The sequence below is a fragment of the Myotis yumanensis genome, unplaced genomic scaffold, assembly GCF_028538775.1.
Source record: "Myotis yumanensis isolate MYYU_CA2020_CCGP unplaced genomic scaffold, mMyoYum1.0.hap1 SCAF_16, whole genome shotgun sequence".
Lineage (NCBI taxonomy): Eukaryota > Metazoa > Chordata > Mammalia > Chiroptera > Vespertilionidae > Myotis > Myotis yumanensis.
In genome coordinates, this window is record NW_027223767.1 from 17,808,150 (window position 1) to 17,830,794 (window position 22,645).

Here is a 22,645-nt window from a genome sequence, read left to right on the forward strand (position 1 = left end):
CTGCAGCTGGCAGATTCCACAAGAGCCCCTACAGCTGATGCTCCAAATAGTGAGGACGAAGCAGACAGAAAAGGCAGTGCTGACACTACTAAAGGACAAAAGGCCTTCCATCAAGGCCCTGCCACCCGTCTGTCTTCCTCTATGACTGGGCTTAACACAGTCCCACTTCCTATGAGGACTCAAAGTTTTAAAGCTGTGCACAAGGAAACAAAAAAAAATCACATCTAGGTTTATAGGCATTTAATAGTTTACCAATTGGTACAATAAGATTTTTTAATATGCAGAAAACATGAATAAATTTTTGTTTTACACAGTCTGAGAGCAACAAATCTTACTGTAAAACACAAGAGCAATATTATATACATTCCTTTACTGATTTTTTAAAATTGTGTCAACATCTTCAGTTAACTCTTACAATCTGGGGAACTGTTTTCTTCAAACACCACCTCTGCAACGTTCATGAAATCAATGCTTGCCTTCGTGTCAGTGTCAGTCAGAATCAACTTCTAACCCGAAGATTTTGTGTTTATTTTTGTCATCTTCAGAGTGAGCTTTAGGGATGACGGAAGGATAGGCAGGACAAGAAAGCAGCTACTTACATGATAATAGTGGAAAGATAAAAAGGCCAGTTCAGTCCAGTCGTGACTTGTAAATCCAGCTTGCCCTCCCCCCACCCCACTGGAAAAAAACAAAAACAAAAAAGCCCTTTCCACCAATTTTGTACATGTTGCTTCTCTACCAGGAGAGTCTTCTTTGCATCATCTCGATTAACACACTGGATTTATGTACAGCTGGACAGAAAGAGGAACCATTTTAAGTGCCTTGTCCTTCAATCCAACACTTTTAACGTCAGTTGCTTAAGGATTATCAAGCCACCACTGTCAACAAACAAAATATCCTTTACTTTTAAATAGTTTTTCTTTAAATAAATTTACAAAAAACTATTTAATGAGTGATTATTACCTGGAAGTTCACACAGAAACAGAAAGAGGCAAACAGGAGAGCAGGGCACTGACAGTAAGGAGACAGGGCTTGGTGATCTAGAGCCAAAGCTTCCAAAGACTACAGTGAGCGCCCCATGGCCCGGACGACTTGCTAACACTAGTGATTTTAGAGCAGTGCTCTGGGCACACCATTGGTCACACCACACATGGACGAAACTGGACGGTCTTAGTCTCCTAAAGTGCAAGATGCCATGTCAAAAAGCAACTATTCTCCAAGTGATGTCTAAACCAGTTTCCGTGGCTTGCACTTCCAAGAGTGCAGCGAGGACTTCTTGGGCACGTTATATTAGGGTGGCACTGGAATGTCTTTTCACACAGACACAAGTCAATAATCATCTGAGGATGCGATTCTACCAGCTTTTTATTTCATAAATAAATGGCCAATTTGATTGAGAAAGTGACAAAGCAGCAGTGAACCTCTAAACCAATCAATAAATTCCTCTACTTACAATCCAAACCAGTAACCTCATCATTGTACTTATCCCAGGCAAGGCACAGGGTTAGACAGCAGACAGAGAAAACAGGAAGAAAGGGCATCAACAGGGCAGTTTCAAACAACAGTACAGGAAACCTCTGAAAATCGGATTCTGGATGGATCACTCTCCCCCACCCCCTCATTATTCAAACAGGGCTCCTTACATTTGGATCCAGTTGAGGACCATCCCTGAGATTCAATGTTCGCTGCTTCTTAAATGGAGGATGTCTGGTAATTCAACTAAGCAGCAGGCTGTGGCAATCTCCCAAGGAAGGATAACTTTGTCTATAGAGTAACAATGTCTCTCCTTCTTTGTCAACAAGAGTCACTGTATGCTGCGGGAGAAAAAACCCAGTGGACAGCAGCTTTGTTTCCTCCTAAATCGGTACCATTTTTTCCTTTATTGTTTGTATCTATGAATGATTTCTAGATGTTGTGGCTTACCCTTAAACAATTTGTGTTGCTACATGCTAAAAATGAGTTAAAATACAAGACATTTATACATGTACAAACAAATGTTAAGATGCACCATTTCTAGGTATATTTCTTAAAACAGGACAGGAAATAGCAGCAAACAAGAACAAAGATATTTCCCATAGCTTTTGTAGAAAAATCCAGTCAGAACAGCTAAGGAGAAAACAAACAAACAAAAAAAGACTTCTCAGTGTGAGCAGGGTTGTGAGGCAGTATTGTCCTGAAAGTTACTCTACTGAGTTTAAGAAATTAGCTTAAGTTGTAATTTTTGTCCTCAAAAACAGCCATTAGTTCTCAAAAACACTTTTCCTTCCAGAGAGGTCTTTCAGGAATTAAAAACAAATAAGCAAACAAACAAAAATACACAAGCTAGACATAAAACTTTTAGTAAATATACAATCTATTCTCTGTGTATCTACAGGACATTAATTCTAACCCTTTGTCTTTTCCAGAAACCAAATTTCCGTTAAATACTAAAAGGAACGTTTTAAAAACCACATTAAACAAATGAATAAAATGTAATTCAGAATAAATTTCTTTGTTAAACTGTTTTGTTATTTCATTAACTTTTCAAATAACCATTAAAAAAAAACCTGGTTAGCTAAGCAATAAAATTTTTTAATAATTTGTAATGGAATATTGTTTCCAAAGTCATAGACAAAAATTCTCTTAAATTTACTTGTAGTAACTTTGGATCACAATACACAATGTATCAGGGAAATGTAAAATGCTGAACTGCCAAATTGGGGGTAGAGGCAGATAATGGAAATTATTTTTAAAAAATATATATTTTTATTGATTTCAGAGAGAAAGGAAGAGGGAGAGAGAAACATCAATGATGAGAGGGAATCATTGATCGGCTGCCTCCTGCATGCCCCACACAGGGGATCGAGCCCACAACCAGGGCATGTGCCCTGACCTGGAATCAAACCTGGGTGGACCCCCTGGTTCATAGGTTGAGGCCCAACCACTGAGCCACACTGGCTAGGCAGAAGTGATTTTCCTGTGAGTGGGAAAAATTCCCATAGACTCAGACCTAGTTTTCAGAAGCGTTAAGATAAAAAAGGGTTTATTCTAAAGCACGGTATTCCACAGCAAGATTTATTCTATTTGTGTATTTTAGCACTTCTTCAAAAACCCAGGGCCCAAGGACATGGAGGTTGTATGTGTGTGATATACATATACAGACTTATCCACTTAATAGATAGGTCCATATACTTATAAACATTTATATATAAACAAAAGGTGAAAACACAGTACATTTTATGCACGCTCCATTAAACCCTGTCATTTTTAACTTGCAAGTTAAACACAGTTCAAATTGGTCAGATTCCTGTTGAAAAACAAAACTGCTATATTTCTCCCTCTCCCTTAAAATGAGCATACATAAGCTTTTCAATCTTTCTGTCATTATGTAATGCACATTGCACATCTCTAAAAAACATCAAAAATGAATAGTGATTTGTATCATGACACACTCAATGGGAAGATTAAATTCTACTTGGAAGTCACATCACTACACAGTCTAGTAGTATGGAGAATACAACTAGAAGTGTGTTTAATGTGGAGAATAGAAGCTTACAGTATTACAGTATTTTTTAATCTGCATACAAAGCATTAAGACCCAAATGAAATAAATGATTTGCTATTAGCTGCTGAAATTTTTCTTATTTGAGATTTACACTCATTTTCTTACATAAATATACCACTAGCCTTTGCTTGATAGGCTGCCAAAACAAATGTATCCTATTGATTTGGCAAATGTGTCATGACAAAAATTCCATCTGTAATCCTCAATAATTACATAGATGGTTCAGAAGATTTTGAATTGTAGCCTTATTATCTAACATCCTTAAAGATTTATTAAGCACACTTAAGTGATGTTACATAAATACACATTTCAGAAAAAAACCCTAATAACCACCGCTTTCCCCCAAATGAGGCCATTAAGTCAGGCACCAACAGATAGCAGAAAGAAAAACAGGAATTAATAATCCAACATAAAATGACACTGTCAATTTATTCAGCTTAGTGCCCTAGTTCAATTATTCAATTTCTGCCTTCTTAGGCCTGGTGTGACCAATGCCAGCCCAGGTTTTTAAACCCTATGGTACTTCTAGACAACGTATGTAAATTTACAGTATACAATTTGGATTCACCATGCATGAATACTTTGTGTGTAACATTTAATAAGCTCAATCTACATCCAGAATAATTTACATGAAAGGACAATATTTATTTAAACAGAGCTCAATAGGGTAACCATGGTATCATCAGAGTGCATCCAGAGGAAAATCAGGAGGAGGGGCCAAAAGAGACTCAATCAACGGCACTCCCACACCTTTACTGTTTGATCTACACTGCCAGTAACCACATATGGTGCCGTCTTATGGAAATCTGAAAGAAAAAGAAAAGGCTTTTGTAAAATCAGGTTGAGACAGATAAAATTTTTTAAAAAATATATTTTATTGATTTTTCACAGAGAGGAAGGGAGAGAGATAGAGAGTTAGAAACATCGATGAGAGAGAAACATCGATCAGCTGCCTCCTGCACATCCCCTACTGGGGATGTGTCCGCAACCCAGGTACATGTCCTTGGCCGGAATCGAACCTGGGACCTTTTAGTCCGCAGGCCGACGCTCTATCCACTGAGCCAAACCGGTTCCGGCAACAGATAAAATTTTTAATAAGCCACAACACACGCAAGTCCAAGGGCCAGGAATACCCTACTTTTTTCTATACACACCCACACATCCACCCTTGGAAGTTATCAACTAGATTAGGGAAACTAAGACTTACTAATTAAAACCTGTTATTACCAACTCAAAAAAAATACCCAAACCTACCTCCACTACCACCATCCCAAATGAAGCTGAATAAACACTCAAATCTACAAGGATAACCTTATGTATCTATTTACTGAACATATACTATGTTCCAAGCTAAATACTAACGGTTTATATTCACTTCATGTTAAATCCTTGTAACCATCTTGTGACGTGGATTAGCCCTATTCTGCTGAGGCTTTGCCTTCACCATTAGATCAATCATACCCTAATGTATTATATTTTACTGTATTCACTTTCTTCACTTCTAGATTCAGGTCCAGATGATAGTAAACATGCTTATTAGCCCAGCCAGCGTGGCTCAGTGGTTGAGCATCGACCTATGAAACAGGAGGTCACAGTTGGAGATTCCTGGTTAGGGCACATGCCTGGGTTGCAGGCTTGATTCCCAGTGGGGGCTTGCAGAAGGCAGCCAATTAATGATTCTCATCACTGATGTTTCCATCTCTATCTCCCTCTCCCTACCTCTCTGAAATCAGTAAAATACACACACACACTAGAGGCCCAGTGCACGAAATTCGTACATAGGTAGGGTCCCTAGTGGCTGGCAGCTGGGGCCTCCCTTCCCCTGTGCCAGCCGTCAGTGCACGTCACAGCAAGCAATCGAACTCCCAGTTGGTAGAACTCCCAAGGAGACACTTTGCATATTAGGCTTTTATATATATAGATATTTTAAAAGATGCTTATTAAACTTAAATAGCATTCCCTGAGTTTCTATTACATGATAGCTTTTAACTGCCAGAAGAAAAGGGCTGAGTAATATTTCCTTTGAGAAATTTAAAACTAGTAGGAGAGAAAAATTACCTATTAGAGTCATCAGTAAGCATCCTCTTCACAATTCTAGTTTCCAGAACCAAAATTGTGCAATGGAGAAAGTAATTTTTGTATTATAAGGTTGACAATGGCGAGAGAGAATTAAGGAAAGGAGAATTTAAAACAAATGATAGGGATTCACTAAGTTTTTAATCTATTCTGCCCTAAAAGCCATGGTCATTTCTTACCTGGAAAAGTCCATATGGTTATTACATAAAACTTGTTACACCTGGCACTCCAAAATCTATCTGCTCAAAAAACCTCATAACTCATACATACCCAAGGAGGTAACAAAGTGTTCATGCGCATTGAGGGTCTTCATGCATCGCTTGTTCTTATAATCCCATACACGTAGGGTTTTGTCATCAGCACAACTCAAAATAAACTTGCCCCCAGAATGGAACAGAACTCCACGTACCCAGTTATCATGACCCACCTTAAAAACAAAAAGGTATTTGACTTAGTGAAGGGATAAATTACTTAAATAGCATCTATGAAAATACTAAGTCGTAACTCAAAGCCCACTGAAACTACATGCGCACACACACATAAAAAAAAGCCAAAAACAGACAAACAGAAAAAAAAAAAAAGTCTAGGGAATTCTTCTAGATCAGGGATGGGCAAACTTTTTGACTCGAGGGCCACAATGGGTTCTTAAACTGGACCGGAGGGCCGGAACAAAAGCATGGATGGAGTGTTTGTGTGAACTAATATAAATTCAAAGTAAACATCATTACATAAAAGGGTACGGTCTTTTTTTTTTTTTTTTTAGTTTTATTCATTTCAAAATAGTTTGCCCACGGCTGTTCTAGATTAAAAAAACAACTGGAAACTAACAAGTAAATGCAATGAGTGATGCTTGGCTGACTCCTAGTGGCAAAATAAAGTTATAAAGAACACTACTGGGATAATTGGAGAAATTATATAGTACATTAATGGTAAATTTCTTGAGTGTGATCATTGTATTGTGGTTAATGGTAGAATACCCTTGTTCTTAGGAGACACATGTTGTCATGTCTACAAGTCAAGTAACTCAAATTGTTAAAAAAATGTAGGTAAACACACACACACAGAGAAAAAATGTTAAAAACTGGTGACTGTAGGTGAAGGGTATACAGTCACCCGTGTATCTATTCACCCATCCACCTAATCCCTGTTGCAGCATTTCTATTTCTTTCAATTTAGCCTAAGAAATAATTAAAACCAGGCCCAGAGATTTAGTTAACAAAGATGTTCATCAAAACACTGCATGTAATTAATGTACAGTGTATCTAATGACATGAGCAAGTGTCATATACCTTCTAAATTAAGTTTGCTACAAAACAAAAACAAAGTCTGCTACAAAGCAGTATGTACAAGCATAACATTTTTATTTAAAAAACACCACCAAATTCATTTACAGACTAATGTAAGAAAATATCACATGGGGCTATTTAAATATAAACCAAAATTAAATCAATGAACAATTCAGTTCTTCAGTCTCACTAGCCACATTTCATTAGCTCATTGGCTGCATGAGGCTAGTACAGTTACACTATTGGATAGTGCAGATAAAAAAGACAACCAAGATGACATGTCCTTTGCTTTGGTTTACTCTGCTTTTGCCCTTATTTATAAAACTTTATTCTCTTATAGTAAAGCCACCAATCACTAGAGGTAGAAGCCTCAACAAAAGTCAAATCACATTGCACTGCTTGCACCAAAGTAAAGCAGAAAAGATATACCCCTCCCCCCACCTTCAACTGAAAAATAGGAGCCAGAAACTTCCAGGGGAATTAATAGTGACCTGTGTTGTTACAGAAGAGGAGTGCACATGCTTTTAATTTTAAATGTGGACCACCTTTTCTAACAGCAATATTATATATCTGAACTTGGCTCAGAACACAACTAGAGGAGAGTTTAAATTTCTAATTAATTCTTGATGATACTTCCATGTGTTTATCATAAACTTCAAAGTATAGTTAGCACCTAAGGAATCTCTAAAACTAACACAGCTATTTTATCAAATTACTAAAACTGCTTCTTGGATTAATGTCCACAGATCCTCTTGGAAATCTCTTAGGCAAACAGGAATGTCCACAATCCTGTACTATCATATATATATATCCTCATACTGAAATCTAGGTGTCAATGGGAGAAAAAAGGGGACATATGTAATACTTTCAACAAGAATTACTAAAAAAATAAAAAGAGCCATAAAAAACAACAAAAAACTTAAAAATAGAAAAGGAAAGAAAACAAAGAAGTAGTGAGGTTATTCAAACTTACAAGGGTCATAAGGCACATGCCAGTACTGACATCCCACATCTTAATAGTCTTGTCTCTGGATCCAGATAGCAAGAATGGCCCAGGCTTGCCACTTTTTTTAGTCTATATAAAACATAAAAATTAAGTTTCCCATGCAAGAAGTTACATAAGGACTTTAAATGACTTTTATCTATTAATGATCTATATTTCCAATTTTATAAGAATGATTTTTTTAACAAATAAAAACTGGTAAGAAGACTTAAGAACTACCTCCTTAGCAAATTTCCAGTATGTGTACAGTACATCTCCAGGACTTACTCATCTTGTTTTACTGTATCAAAATGGACAAGTTTTGCCCTGGCAGGTGTAACTCAGTTGGTTGGAGCATCATCCTGTGCACTGAAAAGTTGCTAGTTCGACCCCCCACGGGAGGCAATCGAAGGATGTTTCTCTCATACATTAATGTGTTTCTTTCTCTCTCTCTCTCTCCTCTTTCTCCTCTAAAATCAGTAAAACATACCCTCAGGTGAGGATTAAAAAAACACACAAAACAAACCAAACAAAGCACACATCGTTTAACCTACAGAGGCTACATAGGAAGGACCCAGATAATATAAATATTGATGTTTCTCTCTCTTCCTTCCTCTTCTCTCTCAAACCAATAAAAATTTAAAAATTTAGTTTCTACAATATCAAGATGATAAACTTAATGTTCAAGACATCTGTAATCAAGAAGGATTTTAAAACTATACAATTTAGCATTTATATCTAAAGCCCAGATAGAATCAAATTAATGACAAATTGTATGTAACTACCACCAGAGGGCAGTAAAAAGAATTCAAAATGCAACCAGCCAGCCAAAACAGAGATTACAATAGAAGCTCCATTTAGAAATACAATGGAGAAAGGGAGGGGGAGAGGAAAGATTCTCCTCCTTCACTTGTTTGTGTTTTTATTTATTTTTTTTAATGTATTTTATTGATTTTTTTACAGAGAGGAAGGGAGAGAGATAGAGAGTTAGAAACATTGATGAGAGAGAATCATCGATCAGCTGCCTCCTGCACACCCCACACTGGGGATGTGCCCCGCAACCAAGGTACATGCCCTTGACCGGAATCGAACCTGGACCCTTTAGTCCGCAGGCCGATGCTCTATCCACTGAGCAAAACTGGTTTGGGCCCTTCACTTCTTAAAATGTAATTTTTAAAAATCCACAACAGTGCCTTGGTTGGTGTGGCTTAATTGGTTGAGCATCATCCTGTGCACCCACCGAAAAAGATTGCCAGTTCATTACCTGGTCAGGGCACATACCCAGTTTGCAGGCTATCTGGGTGGAGGTGCTTTTGGAAGGCAACTGATTGATGTTTGTCTCTCACATTGATCTCTCTCTCTAAGGAAAAAATCTGTAATAGAAAAGTCTGATCAAGGGTATCAGAGACATCCATATGAAATATTCTTTATTTAAACAAATACTTTTTAAAAATATATATATTTTATTAATTTTTTGCAGAGAGGTAGGGAGAGGGATAGAGAGTTAGAAACATCGATGAGAGAGAAGCATCGATCAGCTGCCTCCTGCACACCCCCTACTGGGGATGTGCCCGCAACCAAGGTACATGCCCTTGACTGGAATTGAACCTGGGACCCTTGAGTCCACAGGCTGACTCTCTCTCCACTAAGCCAAACCGGTTAGGGCTAAACAAATACTTTTAAAAAATATATTTTTATTGATTTCAAAGAGAAAGGGAGAGGGAGTGAGAAATATTAAACTGCATTCCACCAAAAATTATTTTGTAAATAAAATAATTATGTCCATTAAAAAAGGTGATTTTTCTAAAAGATAACTTTAACCTCCCCATAAGTTTTATTCTGCACTGGTATACTCTTAAAACAATGGCATTTCTAATAATTTGAATAACCACCTTCCCTCTTTAGGAGAAGCCCCATCCCCATTAGACAACACAAGTCAGCTGATAGCATTAATAAAAACTGGCTTAAAAAATATAAACATGCCCGGCCACCCTGGCTCAGTGGTTGAGTATTGACCTATTAACCAGGAGGTCATGGTTCGATTCCTGGTCAGGGCACATGTCTGGATTGTAGGCTCAATCCCTAATAGGGGCATGCAGGAGGCTGCCAATTGATGACTCTCATCACTGATGTTTCCATCTCTCTCTCTCCCTGTCCTTTCCTCTCTGAAATTAATAAAAATATATATTAAAAAAAATTATATCCTACATAATAAAGATGTAATATGCAAATGGTCGTTACACTGTGAAGTGTAATGACCGACTGCGTAATGACCAGATCACAAATCAGCAGGAGGGTGGGGCAGCGAGCTACAAGCGGGCGGCAGAGAGCTACAGGAGGGGGCAGGGCAGCAAGCTATGGGGGGGGTGGAAGGTACAGGAGGGCGGGGCAGCGGGCAGAGAGCTACCGGAGGACAGCAGCGAGCTACTGGCGCACAGATTTGTGCACAGGTCTACTAGTATGTGTGTGTGTGTGTGTGTGTGTGTATAAACACCTGCAAGTTGAAAAGAGTAAAAAATGATAAGATTCATAATTCTGGAATACAGATTTTTAAATGCATTAATGGCTCTGAAATTGAGCATCAGAAAAGTTACGTAAGGTTCTGAGCTATCAGCAATAAAATAAAATCATGAAATGACACATAAATCATAGTTACCTCAGATCCCGTTGCTTCAGAGATGGAAGTATATGAGCTTTCTGGAGCCCAGGAAATGCATTCTACCACATGCTCATGTTCTCGAAGCTCAGCCTTGCATTCCTTTGTTGCTACGACCCATACTCGCACAGTCTGGTCATTGGAACAGCTGGCTATCAGAGTGCCATCCTGATTTGGCCGCACCATACGTACCCACTCTCTATGTCCTGTGAATGTCTTCACACAGTAGCTGTCAAAATAAGTAATAATTTATGTTGTGAATGGTAATCCATTGGGACACTTCCCAGAAGCAATGCAAAACTTACAATGTATACTGGAATGAAGAGAATGACAACAAGTTAGTGAAATTGTATGCAAGTCAATAGAATAAATGTACATTCCTGGTTAATAAAAGATGGGGACAGGCTGGAAAGTCAAACATCAGTTAAAATAAGCTTATGGGAGAATCATTAAGGAGCTAACCAAATCAACAAAATCTAAAAAGTAAAATATAGAGAGAAAATCTTTTCAAAATTAAACACACACAATAAACCTAACAAAAATACTTCTAGCCATGTTGGGGGAAAAGCATGCTCTACTAATCTGGGTAAAACCAGTAGGTTAAGGTTCTATTTTAACAATCATGTAATTCTAAGCACAACCAAATTAAACCTAATAGGGGCATACCTGTACAAATGTTATCTACATTTTATTTCAACCCACAGAGAGATAACCTAAAAGAAGACCACACAGAAAATAAGCCATTACATGGCTTTGAAGGACATAGATTTTCTTTTATAATTTCTCTGTTCTTTGGAGGAAGATACATTTAGATATCAAAACTTAGTTTTAAAGTACATAATAAAATTGCCATGATGATCATTATGGGTAAAAGCTAAAATTATTGGAACATTCAGAATACAATTTTGTTTAATATCTCTTTACCAGATATTCAACTAAATCTACTTACCCAGTTTGCACTTCCCACATTTTTATAGTTTTATCTCTTGAAGCAGACACTATATGATCTCCATTGGGCATGATGGCTACTGAAGAAACATTGTGGTCATGGCCTAAAACACATAACACAGCAACATTATTAAATAATATGCCACCAAGAGCAATTAAACCTGTTTACCACAAGATTTCACCATGGGATTTTAAATAACACAGCAACTTTAAATACACTGGGCTTTATTATAAATATGATTAAAAACTTGGATTTACACAAAAAAGGAACTAGTACCAATAAAATAATCCACAATACATAGCCAACTCAATTTATGATTAAGTTTCAAACTGTACAACTGTTTTAAAACCATAAGGTGCCAGTATCATCAGTATCTGAATATATAAGTGTGGGGCAAAAGAAGGTTTATAGCTGTGAGTATGCAAAACACAGTTTATTCTTGTATTATTCTTTATAAATATTGTATTATATCTTTTTATTGTTATTTCATATCCTTACTTATGATTTATCTTTTAGGTAATGATGGTTGGTAATTGAACTTACTTTTGCCCACCCCTGTATTAATACACTGAATGTTTATGAATTAACACTAGAAAAACATACAAATATTTCCACTGTTCATATTCTATGATATAAAATAGAAATAAAGCTAAAAGGACTAGGTAAGAAAAATGGGGATACGATTCTATATTTAAAATAGTGGTTGAAATTATCTTTTGTTGATATTCATGGTGGTAAAAATGCATTATTCCATATACATTATTCACAATCCTAACTAATCAGTTATCCTTGAAGGAAAGAGCCCCAGGGAGTCCGCAGATTTTATGAAAGGATTCAATAGAATTCCTCTACTTGGTAAGCCTTGAATGCATTTAATTAGGGAAGAAAACACACTCTTCAAATTACACTCTCTATGTAATCATGTAGCTTACTCAAGTGCCAGCATCTCTGAATAATATATTTAGAAAAATATTTTATTACTAACACAGTATGTATTCCTTATATAAAATCCAAACATTTAAATTTCATCATGTTTAAAGAAACAAGTCTGGTTGGTGTCGCTCAGTGTTTGAGTTTCAACTCACGAACTAAGAGGTCACTGGTTCGATTCCTGGTCAGGGAACATGCCTGGGTTGTGGGCTCAAGATCCCCAGAGGGGCGTGCAGCAGGCAGCCGATTAGTGTTTCTATCTCTCTATCCCTCTCCCTTCCTCCCTTTCTAAAATCAATAACAACATATTTTAAACTAAACAAATAAATAATAATAAAAAAACCACAAAGAAACAAAAGCCCTTATTTACTGAGCACCTTCTATGTGCCAGGTATTAAACCAAGATAATCAAGTACAGAAAACCTGTGCTTCACAGATATTGCGTTTTCATCAACATCAAAGAAAGATCCTTCACCAGCAAAAAAATAAATCAATCAATCACGATGCACTGAAAAGCTCAGACTGATGAGCAGCACTTTTTAGCAATACGTTTTTTAAAATTAAGGTATGTACATTGAGTTTTTAAAAATACAGACTACTACTATACACTTGATAGAACTGTGTAGTATAAACACAACTTCTACTATATGCCCTGAAACCAAAATATTCATGACTCACTATATTGTGATATTTGCTTTATTGTGGTGGTCTGGAATTAAACCCACAGTATCTCCAAGGTATGCCTATGTGGTCTCATTTTATCCTCACGACAAGCCTATAATTTAGGTATTATTACCTCTATCTTGCAGATGAAAGAGGTTAAAACTTCCTAATGCCATTATTAAACAAGTAGGGAATTTAAACCCAGATATCTGGTTCCAAATCTCTTTCCACAAAGCTAAACTGACTCAGAGAACAGTCTCCATGACAAAACCCAGACAACAACCTAAAAATAAGACTATAGTATATGTATATTAAAAAGTGAGCAGGGGAATCTGGATTCCAGCTTTTACTATACCCACTCTCTCTCAACTTCAGTTTCCCAATTGAGAAAAATGATTTTAAAAAGACAAATAAAAACATCCTACTAACAACTTCATTTTCTCAAAAACAGATAGATGTCCTAGCAGTTTTTCTTATTAAAAAATATTTGTGAAAACAATTTTCATACTTTATATGAAATACTTATCTCACTAAGAGATACTTAAAGCATCATAACAAAAACAACTCTCAACTATGGCTTATCCATGGACTATCTACATCACGAAGTCCTTCAACAACACAGACAACTAAGAATTGAATGAAGGGAACCTGCACACGGATAGAAAACAATATTCTTGCCTAACCGGTTTGGCTCAGTGGATAGAACGTCGGCCTGCGGACTCAAGGGTCCCGGGTTCAATTTCGGTCAAGGGCATATACCTTGGTTGCTGGCCACATCCCCAGTATGGGGTGTGCAGAAGGCAGCTGATGGATGCTTCTCTCTCATCGATGTTTCTAACCCTCTATCCCTCTCCCTTCCTCTCTGTAAAAAATCAATAAAATATATTTAAAAAAAAAACAAGAAAACAACATTCTTATTTCTGGAATGCCATGTGAGAAATCAGTATCAAATACCACCCTCTATTCCTTACCGTGCATGGTTCTGATGCATTCAAAGCCCTGAAAATCCCATAGTTTAATGGTCATATCTGCAGAACAGGAAGCCAGAAGCTTGCCACTGTGGTCAAATGAAATATCCTGTACAGAGTCTGTATGCCCCTTAAGAGTTCGTTCAAAATCTCCAGTCTCATAATCCCACACCTGTCACATGAACAAAAAACTGGTTAATATCAACCCATCACTTTGTTTCACATTTGCACTCAGCAGGCTAGTCTGGCACCTTACTAATTAACTGAGAAAGTGACAAAGGGTCACTGTCTCAGAAATTAGCACATCTTCAGTATAAATTGGTCTTTCCTCTAACAGAGAAAATTGATGGTGCAATTTTTAAAATGGACCTCTAGTACATTATCTACCATGCACCTAATTATGCTAGTGATTAAGTATATAAAGCCATAAGACAAAGTCCCTTCCCAATCTGACAGTAGGCAACAGATATGTTAATAAGTAAATTTTAGTACAGAGAGTTTCAGGGGGCTATGATAGGCATTTATATGTAGAATGAAAGTAACAATGAAGGAGTACTCAATTGTACTAGATAAGTGGAATTCAGATATCTAAGAGGCCAAGAAAAGACTTCACATGATGTAACTGTCCATGAAAAGCAGATTAACAAAAGAATGTCATTCTGATGTAAAAAAGTCAGTCACATATCTTAAAGATAACTTTTCTAAGATAAAGAAATAATGAACTATCAATAAATATTAGAAACGCATCTCAATATACTAAACTTTCATTCTGGTGGCCAAATGCAAGTGTGAAGTTCATCTTTCACCGATACCAATTATACTGCTCTAAAGTCAAATGATTAATTCCATTTTTCCCATAATAATTTCAAATTTATCTGTGGTAGGGTATATACCAACCAATTTAGAGAAATGTAGAAACTGCATTTTGAAAACTTAAAAAACAATATAAATATCCAACATTGGCGAATGGCTAAGATATAAAATTTGCAACTATAATGAATTCATGACATGCATACAATGTTACATAAAAAAAATTACATGATTATATAAAAAAGAACCTAAGAAAAACTATCTTTGAAAAATATTTAACAGAAAGCTTCTGTACCCTTCCCAATATAAACAAAATTTTTTCTATGTAAATGTTTAAGTACTCCTACATGTGTTTAATTTTGTGTAACTTTGTTAGACTTATCCTTAATTGTGGTTTCTTGATGATACTATAAGTTGCATTTTTAAATTTCAAATTTCAATTATTCATTGCTAGTTTATAGAAGTGCAGTTACATTTTGTATATCGACTGTGTATTCTGTTAGTCTGTTAAATTCAGTCATAGTTCTAGTGGCTTTTTTGTACGCTCTTTGGAATTTTCTACATAGATTGTGTCTGCAAATGAAGTGTTTCATTTCTTTCTTTCAAATCTGTATGCCTTTTATTTCTTCTTCTTCCTTACTGCACTGGCTAGGCACTCCAGTATAAAAGTGTATACAAGTGGTTGAGACTGGACATCCTGCCTGGCCTTGGTTTCTGATCTCAGAGGAAAGCATTCAGTTTCCACCAGTAAGTATTAGGGCCACTGTAGGTTTTATCAGACACCTTTACCACTTATCAGGTTACCTCTCCTTCTAGTTTTTCAGTTTTTCTCATGAATGGATATTGGAATTTTTCAAATGCTTTTTCTGAATCTATTTTTTTTTTTAAATGTTTTCATTGATTTCAGAGAGAGGAAGAGAGAAACATCAGTGAGAGAGGTATTTGTTCGGCTGCCTCCTGCCCCCTACTGGGGATAGAGCCCGTAACCCGGGCATGGGCCTTGACTGAGAATCGAACCTGTGACCTCCTCCTGGTGCACGGGACAAGGCTCAGCCAACTGAGTGACACCAGCTGGGCTATTTTTGTGGTTGTTGTATCACATTGATTCATTTTCAAATGTGGAACCATTTCTTGCATACTGGGTGCACCTACTTGGTGATAATTATCCTTTCAATGAATTGCTGGGTTCAATTTGTTTATAATATGTAAGGGAGTTTACATCTGTGTTCATACAGTATTGGTCTATAGTTTGTTTTTTGTAATACCTTTGTCTTATTTTGTTATCTAAGTGTTTAATTGACACCAAGAGTTCAGAGGAACACAAGGTGTGATCTTTTTTTCTTTTTTTAGAGAGAGTGGGAGGGGGAGAGACAGAGACAGAAACATTGATGTGAGAGGGACACATCAATTGGTTGCCTCTCACATGCACTCCAACCAGAGCTGGGGATTGAGCGTGCAACTGAGGTATGTGCCCTTGACTGGAATCAAACCCGGGACCCTTCCACTGAGCCAAACCAGCTAGAGCAAGGTGTGATCTTGAAGTTCATTCCAATTTCAGTTAATTTTCTTTCCATGTATTCATTAAATAACAATAAAACATTTTCTCTAAAATAAATATAGCCAGAAAACAAACTCTGTGTTTCTTCATAAATGGTGAGCAAAGGGCATTTCAGTTAGTTTATAAATGTCAACAATAAGAATTGTTTGCTTTATATTTACCTTTTGTATGATCTATAAGAATAAAAGCATAATATGCTAATTAGACCGGACAACCTTCCGGACGAAGCCGGGGCTGCGAGGGAAACCCGAGTCCCGGGTGCCAGAGGGAAGCTGGTGCCGAGAGCTGGGGGAACAAAGGCCTACACTTGCACGAATTTCGTGCATTGGGCCTCTAGTTATAAAATAATGCTCATGATAAAAAACAAACAAACTATAATGTACTTGAAATAAAAGAAATTTTAAAAATCCCTTATCCTAACAATGGCATGGTTTTTCCCCCATTTTTTTCTATGCCCTTTAAGTATAGTGACTATGTATACTTCATTACTCAATTTTTCCCTTTACTTCTTATGAGTTTTTCCATGTTGTTAAAAACTTATAGCATTCTTGCCCTGGCTGGGTAGCTCAGTTGGTTAGAGCATCATCCCAATATGACATTTATGGGTTCAATCTCCAGTCAGGGCACATACAAGAAGCAACCAATGAATAAATAAATAAGTGGAAAAACAAACTGATGTTTCTCTCTCGCTCTCTCTTTTTCTAAAACAGAAAACAGCATTCTTCAAACAATAACAACAAAAAACCTTAGCATTCTTTAAAAAAAATTCCTATGGTTGGCTAAATTTTTTTTTTCTTATAGGAAACATATAAGTGAAAATCTTTGAATATTGAAAAATATCTGTCCTCATTTTGCAATACTTACGTCACACAATAATGGGAAAAAGAAAATTGGGTCAAAAAGTATAAACTTTCTAAGCTCTTCATATATTCTGCTAAATTGTTTTCCCATTAGATTATATCAAAATAATGAGAATGCCTGCTTCATCAAATTCTTACAACCACCGGGAATTCTCATTTAAAAAAGCGAAATAGCTTGACAGATTTTATACATATTATAATTTTAATTTGCATTTCTTCTATTAGTACTGAGGCCAAATTAGCTATTTTTCTTCCTCTACGAATTACCTCTTCATGTCCTACAGTCCATTTTTAGAGATATTTCTGTTTTTCATATTGGATGAACTGTTTCAGAAATATTTCAAAAATTTAAATGGTGCAATTAAAAATATTGTTATGAAGCCCCTGGCTGGGTAGCTCAGTTGGTTGGAGCATCTTCCTGTGCACCAAAAAAAGTTGTAGGTTTGATTTCCAGTCAGTGCACATACCTAGATTGAAGGTTCAATCCCTAGTCAGGGTGTATACGGAAGGCAACTGATCCATGTTTCTCTCTCACATAGATCTCTCTCCTCCCGCTTCCTCTCTCTCTAAAATCAATAAACATATCCTGAGGTGAGAATTAAAATTAATTAATTTAAAACAAAAATACTATCACAAACTACTCCAAATATCTATCCTCTAAGTTTTTCTAAATTATTATAGTTCAAATGTTGATAATGTAAATGAGTGGTTCTAAAAGGAAATTCCTGACATTAATAAATGAACACAAACTTGCTGTATTTACCAGATACACAAGAGAAATTATTTAATATAATTTTAATTTTGTTATTGATAACTGTAACATTAGCTATAGCTTTTTGAGCCCTTACCATCTATCTATTTAAGTTTGCCAGGCACTATGCTACATACATTATGTATATATTATTTTATTTTAAGCAATAGAATCTTATGACATATTTTTAATCCCCCTTCCCAACAAACGAGATAACTGAGCCTTAAACATAATCCCTTTGCCCAACATAGTCACAAGAATGGTTGCCTCTTGCATGTGCTCTATGTGCTCTTTGTGTTTTCCTTTGAGTTTTTTGGAAAGTAGTTCTATCACAACCAGCACACTTAGAAATCACCTAACTTTAACACAACTGAACGAAGAAAATATATAGAAGGAGAGTAAATTTTTTGTTTTCATTCCACAAATTATCAAAGGAAGTAATTTATGAGAAAAAAGCTTTATGTATAAAAATAAACAGAACATTATTTATGACAGTAGATGACTTAAAATAACTTAAAATCCAAAGGAAGATCTGTTAATGGTGCTGAAACATTGCTGGCACGAAGTACTTTAGTATCTGACCACCACTGTGGCATGCAGTTTCTCCGTAATAACGCATTTAATCCTCCCTAAAGCCCTGAGATAGTTATTATCTTCACTTCACAGATGAGGAAAGGTAAGCACAAAAAGTTTATTTGCCCATGATCACATTAATAATTAAATGGCTGGGTCAGTACATGAACCTACAACTTGGGCTCTGGACCATTACTACCCTATAATGCCTCCATATACAAATAAAACAATCAGTTTTAAATCATTAAAAATCATCATTCATTAGAAACAAAGAAAGGTGTTTCTAAAATGTTTAATCAAAAAAGGAAATAAAACTAAACACAAATGCTTGCTATTAATGAAACAAACATTTGTGCACATTAAATAAAGACTAAGTGGAAGGGAAGTTAAGTAGTTGCTGAGATATATAGTTTGATTACAGATATAAATTTAAAAACTTCTATTTATAGTATTTTGCTCATGGAGTAAATGATGTTTGTTGGTTCTCCATTTTCTTTTTCTTTTTTATTTATTTCAGAGAGGAAAAGAGGAAGAGAGAGATAGAAATATCAATGATGAGAGAATCATCAGCTGCCTCCTGCTTGCCCCTAACTGGGAATTGAGCCCGCAACCCAGGCATGTGCCCTGACGGGGAATCGAACAGTGACCTCCTAGTTCTTAAGTTGATGCTCAACCACACCAACCAGGCAGGTTCTCCATTTTTATAATCAAAGCATAGAAAACTTATTCACAGTTATAAAACAGATATAAATGACATAAACCTTGGCAATCTAAAAATAACAGGACTTATATAAAATTATCTGGTAAGTAAAGGGAAACAAATAAGTATGTACCATTTGTAATATTTTCAAGTTGACTCCACAGATATATTTTAAGATGGCATATTTACAGTTTTGTTTATGCTTTTCAACTACCACTGCAAAATTAATAGTAAATACTGAACACCGGTTGGGTTTTCCAATGGTTAGAGCATCACCTCGAGGACCAAAGGGTCCAGATTCGATTCCTGGTCAAGGGCATGTACCTGGGTTGCAGGCCTGGTCCTGGGTCGGGGCTTGTGCAGGAAGCAACCAATCAATATGTCTCTCTCACATCGATGCTGCTCTTTCTCTCCCGCACCCCTCCTTTCTACTCTCAAAAAAATGAATGGAAAAAATATCCTGGGGTGAGGATCAACAACAATAACAACAACAAAAAAGACTGGGTTCAATCTATTAAAAAGGGTTTACTTTTACCCCTGTGCCTCATGATAGCAGTGCAGTTTTTTAGTACACATAAGGGAGACTATCATTAAGTCAATCATTTACATACACATCTACATACATCTGAAAAATAGCAATATATTAAGGTTTTAGGTATGTAATCATCTCAGCCTACAGAAGTACATGATGCACATGTGAATTTAAGACTCTCTTCCAATGACTCTGCAGCCTGCCCCATGGATGGCCAGCCTAAAGGATAAAAGGAAGCCACTGATTTAGAAACTAAAGAAACCACATAAGAAAAACATAAAATAATGCTTAATATGAAGAACAAGTTAAGTATAAGTCACAGTAACTGTTTCTTGCATTTTATGTTAGACTGCGGCTGTGTGATATATACACTCTTAAACCACATTCCCCTAAACCTCTCCAAATGAAACTTAAACTGAAATAAGCCTTAAAACAGAGAAACCTACCTAAACCATTTAACCTTATTTTACTTGTCTTTTTGCAGGTGGTTTATACAACTGCCATTGTCTGGATTAAAGGGAATTACAAAAACAACTTTTTCTCTGATTAAAAGATAAAATATTAAAATGTATTATGATTATTGTGGGGGGGGGATGAAAGAAATACATAACTTATAAAGTGATAAGCACCTATATTCCTACACCCATAGAGAGAATTACTATTTAGTTTGGAATCAAAGCCAATATTAAACATATCAAGAAAAGTCTAATTTAAATAAATTCTCTATTGAATTTTTTTTTTTTTTTTTTGCAGAACATATTCATCTGCTGAATTACTAGTGTTGTAATCCTGCATTTTCATCTATTACCTCTGCTTAAAAGTAAGGTACACACTTTCCCTCTTTCTAGGTCCTCATTTTCAGGATGTTTTTCTTTCTTTCACCCAATTAAATTTAAATCCGATTTTAACAATTACCCTATTGCAAATCTTTCATTTTAAAAAATTACCTTAATTGTAGCATCCTCTGAAGCAGAGACCATAACACTGAACACAGGGTGGAAAATGACTCTAGTGACTGGACTCCTATGACCACTCAATGCATATTTTTCTGGTGGACGGGGAATCCATTCTTTTGGGTCTCGTTTCTGACCAAGAGGCCCACCTGATGTAAATTCTTCTTTTGCTTCATTTAGTTTTGATTCTAATTCCATAACCTTGAAAATGAACACATAGTTATATATACAGATAGACTCCAATTTTATTTGATATTTTTAAAAACTGCTTTTATTTTGTGTCTATATATGCAGAATACTTTAAAATTTTTCATTAATTTACAAAGCATTCATCATTTATTAAAAATTATCTTCATTATCTACCATCAAAATTTTAGTGATATAAAAAACAAAAATTAAGAAAAATTCAGTATAACTTTGTCTTAACTACTTAACTCAAATAAAAAATTCAATTTATATCTACTATTTAGAGGAAGAGCAGTGCACCTGTGTTGGTCTCTCTATGTCTGTACTCTTAGTAAACTCTTCCCAAACCAAGTTTACATTTTACATGCTAGTATTATTTATAATAAAAGCCAACATTTATTTAATATCTATGTTTTAGATACTTTTCTAAGAGATTTTGATGCATTAATTCATTTTACAACAATTTATTTATTTATTCTAGCTTTGCCTACTAAAAATATAAATTTTAGGACCAGGATATTATTTATTGCCTTCACTTTACACATAAAAATAAAAGCTCAAAGAGTAACCAATGGACACAGACAGTAGGAGGGCAAGGGCATGTGCTGGGCGGGGACGGGGGTGGGGGGTGCGGGGGCACGAGCAGTGGGGTGGGGGGGTGAGCGGCAGGGGAGAGGTCAATGGGGGATAAAGGAGACACATCTAATACTTTAAACAATAAAGAGTTTAAATGTTAAAAAAAAAAAAGCTCAGAGATAAAAATAACTTGTCTAAGTGCACATTTTAGTGTTCTTTTCTCAGCATCACATTGGCTCCATTAATTTTTCCCATCTAAACAAGATCAAGTTCTTAAGTATCAATTCGCTGAAGTCAGGTTTATGTAAATTCAATCCAGCCAGTACCCAGATTGCACGAGTTAGCATGAATCAGCTCTGATCTTTTTGGGTCAAAGTATTTTTTAATGCATAGAAAATATACTCTTATTTGCCTTTTCAAGATTAAATATAATTATTAATTATGTTAATATTTTCAGAAAGTTATGTCAATGTTTTCAGAAAGTTTATTTAAGAACATGCCAAATATAACCAACCAACTTTAAAGGAAAAACTTAGTTACCTTCTTTTGTAATCTAATAACAGATGTCCATTTTTTTTCCAAAAGACCAGCATATTTCTTATCTAATTCTTCATTCTAGAGGAAAAAATGAGAACCTTTTAAAAAATGGCTATGATAGTTCAAGCCATTCAGATCATTTGTCCCTGAGTCTAACTAAATATTACTAAAAATCTTATTATACTAAAAAAAGGTTGAAAACCAAGTTTAGTGCCACGTAAATAACAAATGATAAGGTCTGTAAATAACTGAGGTGTCTGTTAATTGCTGATACTTCAGTAAAATCCACTTATAATTGTAAAAAGTAAAACATACCATATCTAATTCAGCTTCTTTTTTAAAAACTGAATATGCCTCTTCATAACCATTTGAACGAAGATAATCTGCTATAGCCCGATTTCTGAAAGAAAACAAATTCAAATGACTCCAAAAAACACAAGTATTTCACAAAAAAGGGACCTGCTCCACCTAAGCCTCTAAAACATTTAGCTTTGTCAAAGTACAGCTTTAATAATATATGTATTATATTATTCTTGAGCTTTTTGCTTTAAGTTT

General features: G+C 35.7%; 1 protein-coding gene across 2 annotated transcripts in view; it reads right to left on the reverse strand.

The window, feature by feature from the left end:
• Window positions 1–225: 225 nt before the first annotated feature.
• PAFAH1B1 (platelet activating factor acetylhydrolase 1b regulatory subunit 1) overlaps window positions 226–22,645 on the reverse strand; it is a 70,504-nt gene continuing 48,084 nt past the window's right edge. For both annotated transcript variants that reach the window (XM_070394265.1, XM_070394266.1), the window contains exons 3-11: window positions 22,406–22,490; window positions 22,094–22,168; window positions 20,786–20,992; window positions 14,058–14,226; window positions 11,494–11,596; window positions 10,545–10,773; window positions 7,880–7,981; window positions 5,891–6,047; window positions 226–4,350 (exon numbers count right to left, since the gene is read on the reverse strand). In XM_070394265.1, coding sequence (XP_070250366.1) covers window positions 4,277–4,350; window positions 5,891–6,047; window positions 7,880–7,981; window positions 10,545–10,773; window positions 11,494–11,596; window positions 14,058–14,226; window positions 20,786–20,992; window positions 22,094–22,168; window positions 22,406–22,490 — 1,201 coding nt within the window. In that variant the 3' untranslated portion in view covers window positions 226–4,276. The remainder of the gene's footprint in view (window positions 4,351–5,890; window positions 6,048–7,879; window positions 7,982–10,544; window positions 10,774–11,493; window positions 11,597–14,057; window positions 14,227–20,785; window positions 20,993–22,093; window positions 22,169–22,405; window positions 22,491–22,645) is intronic.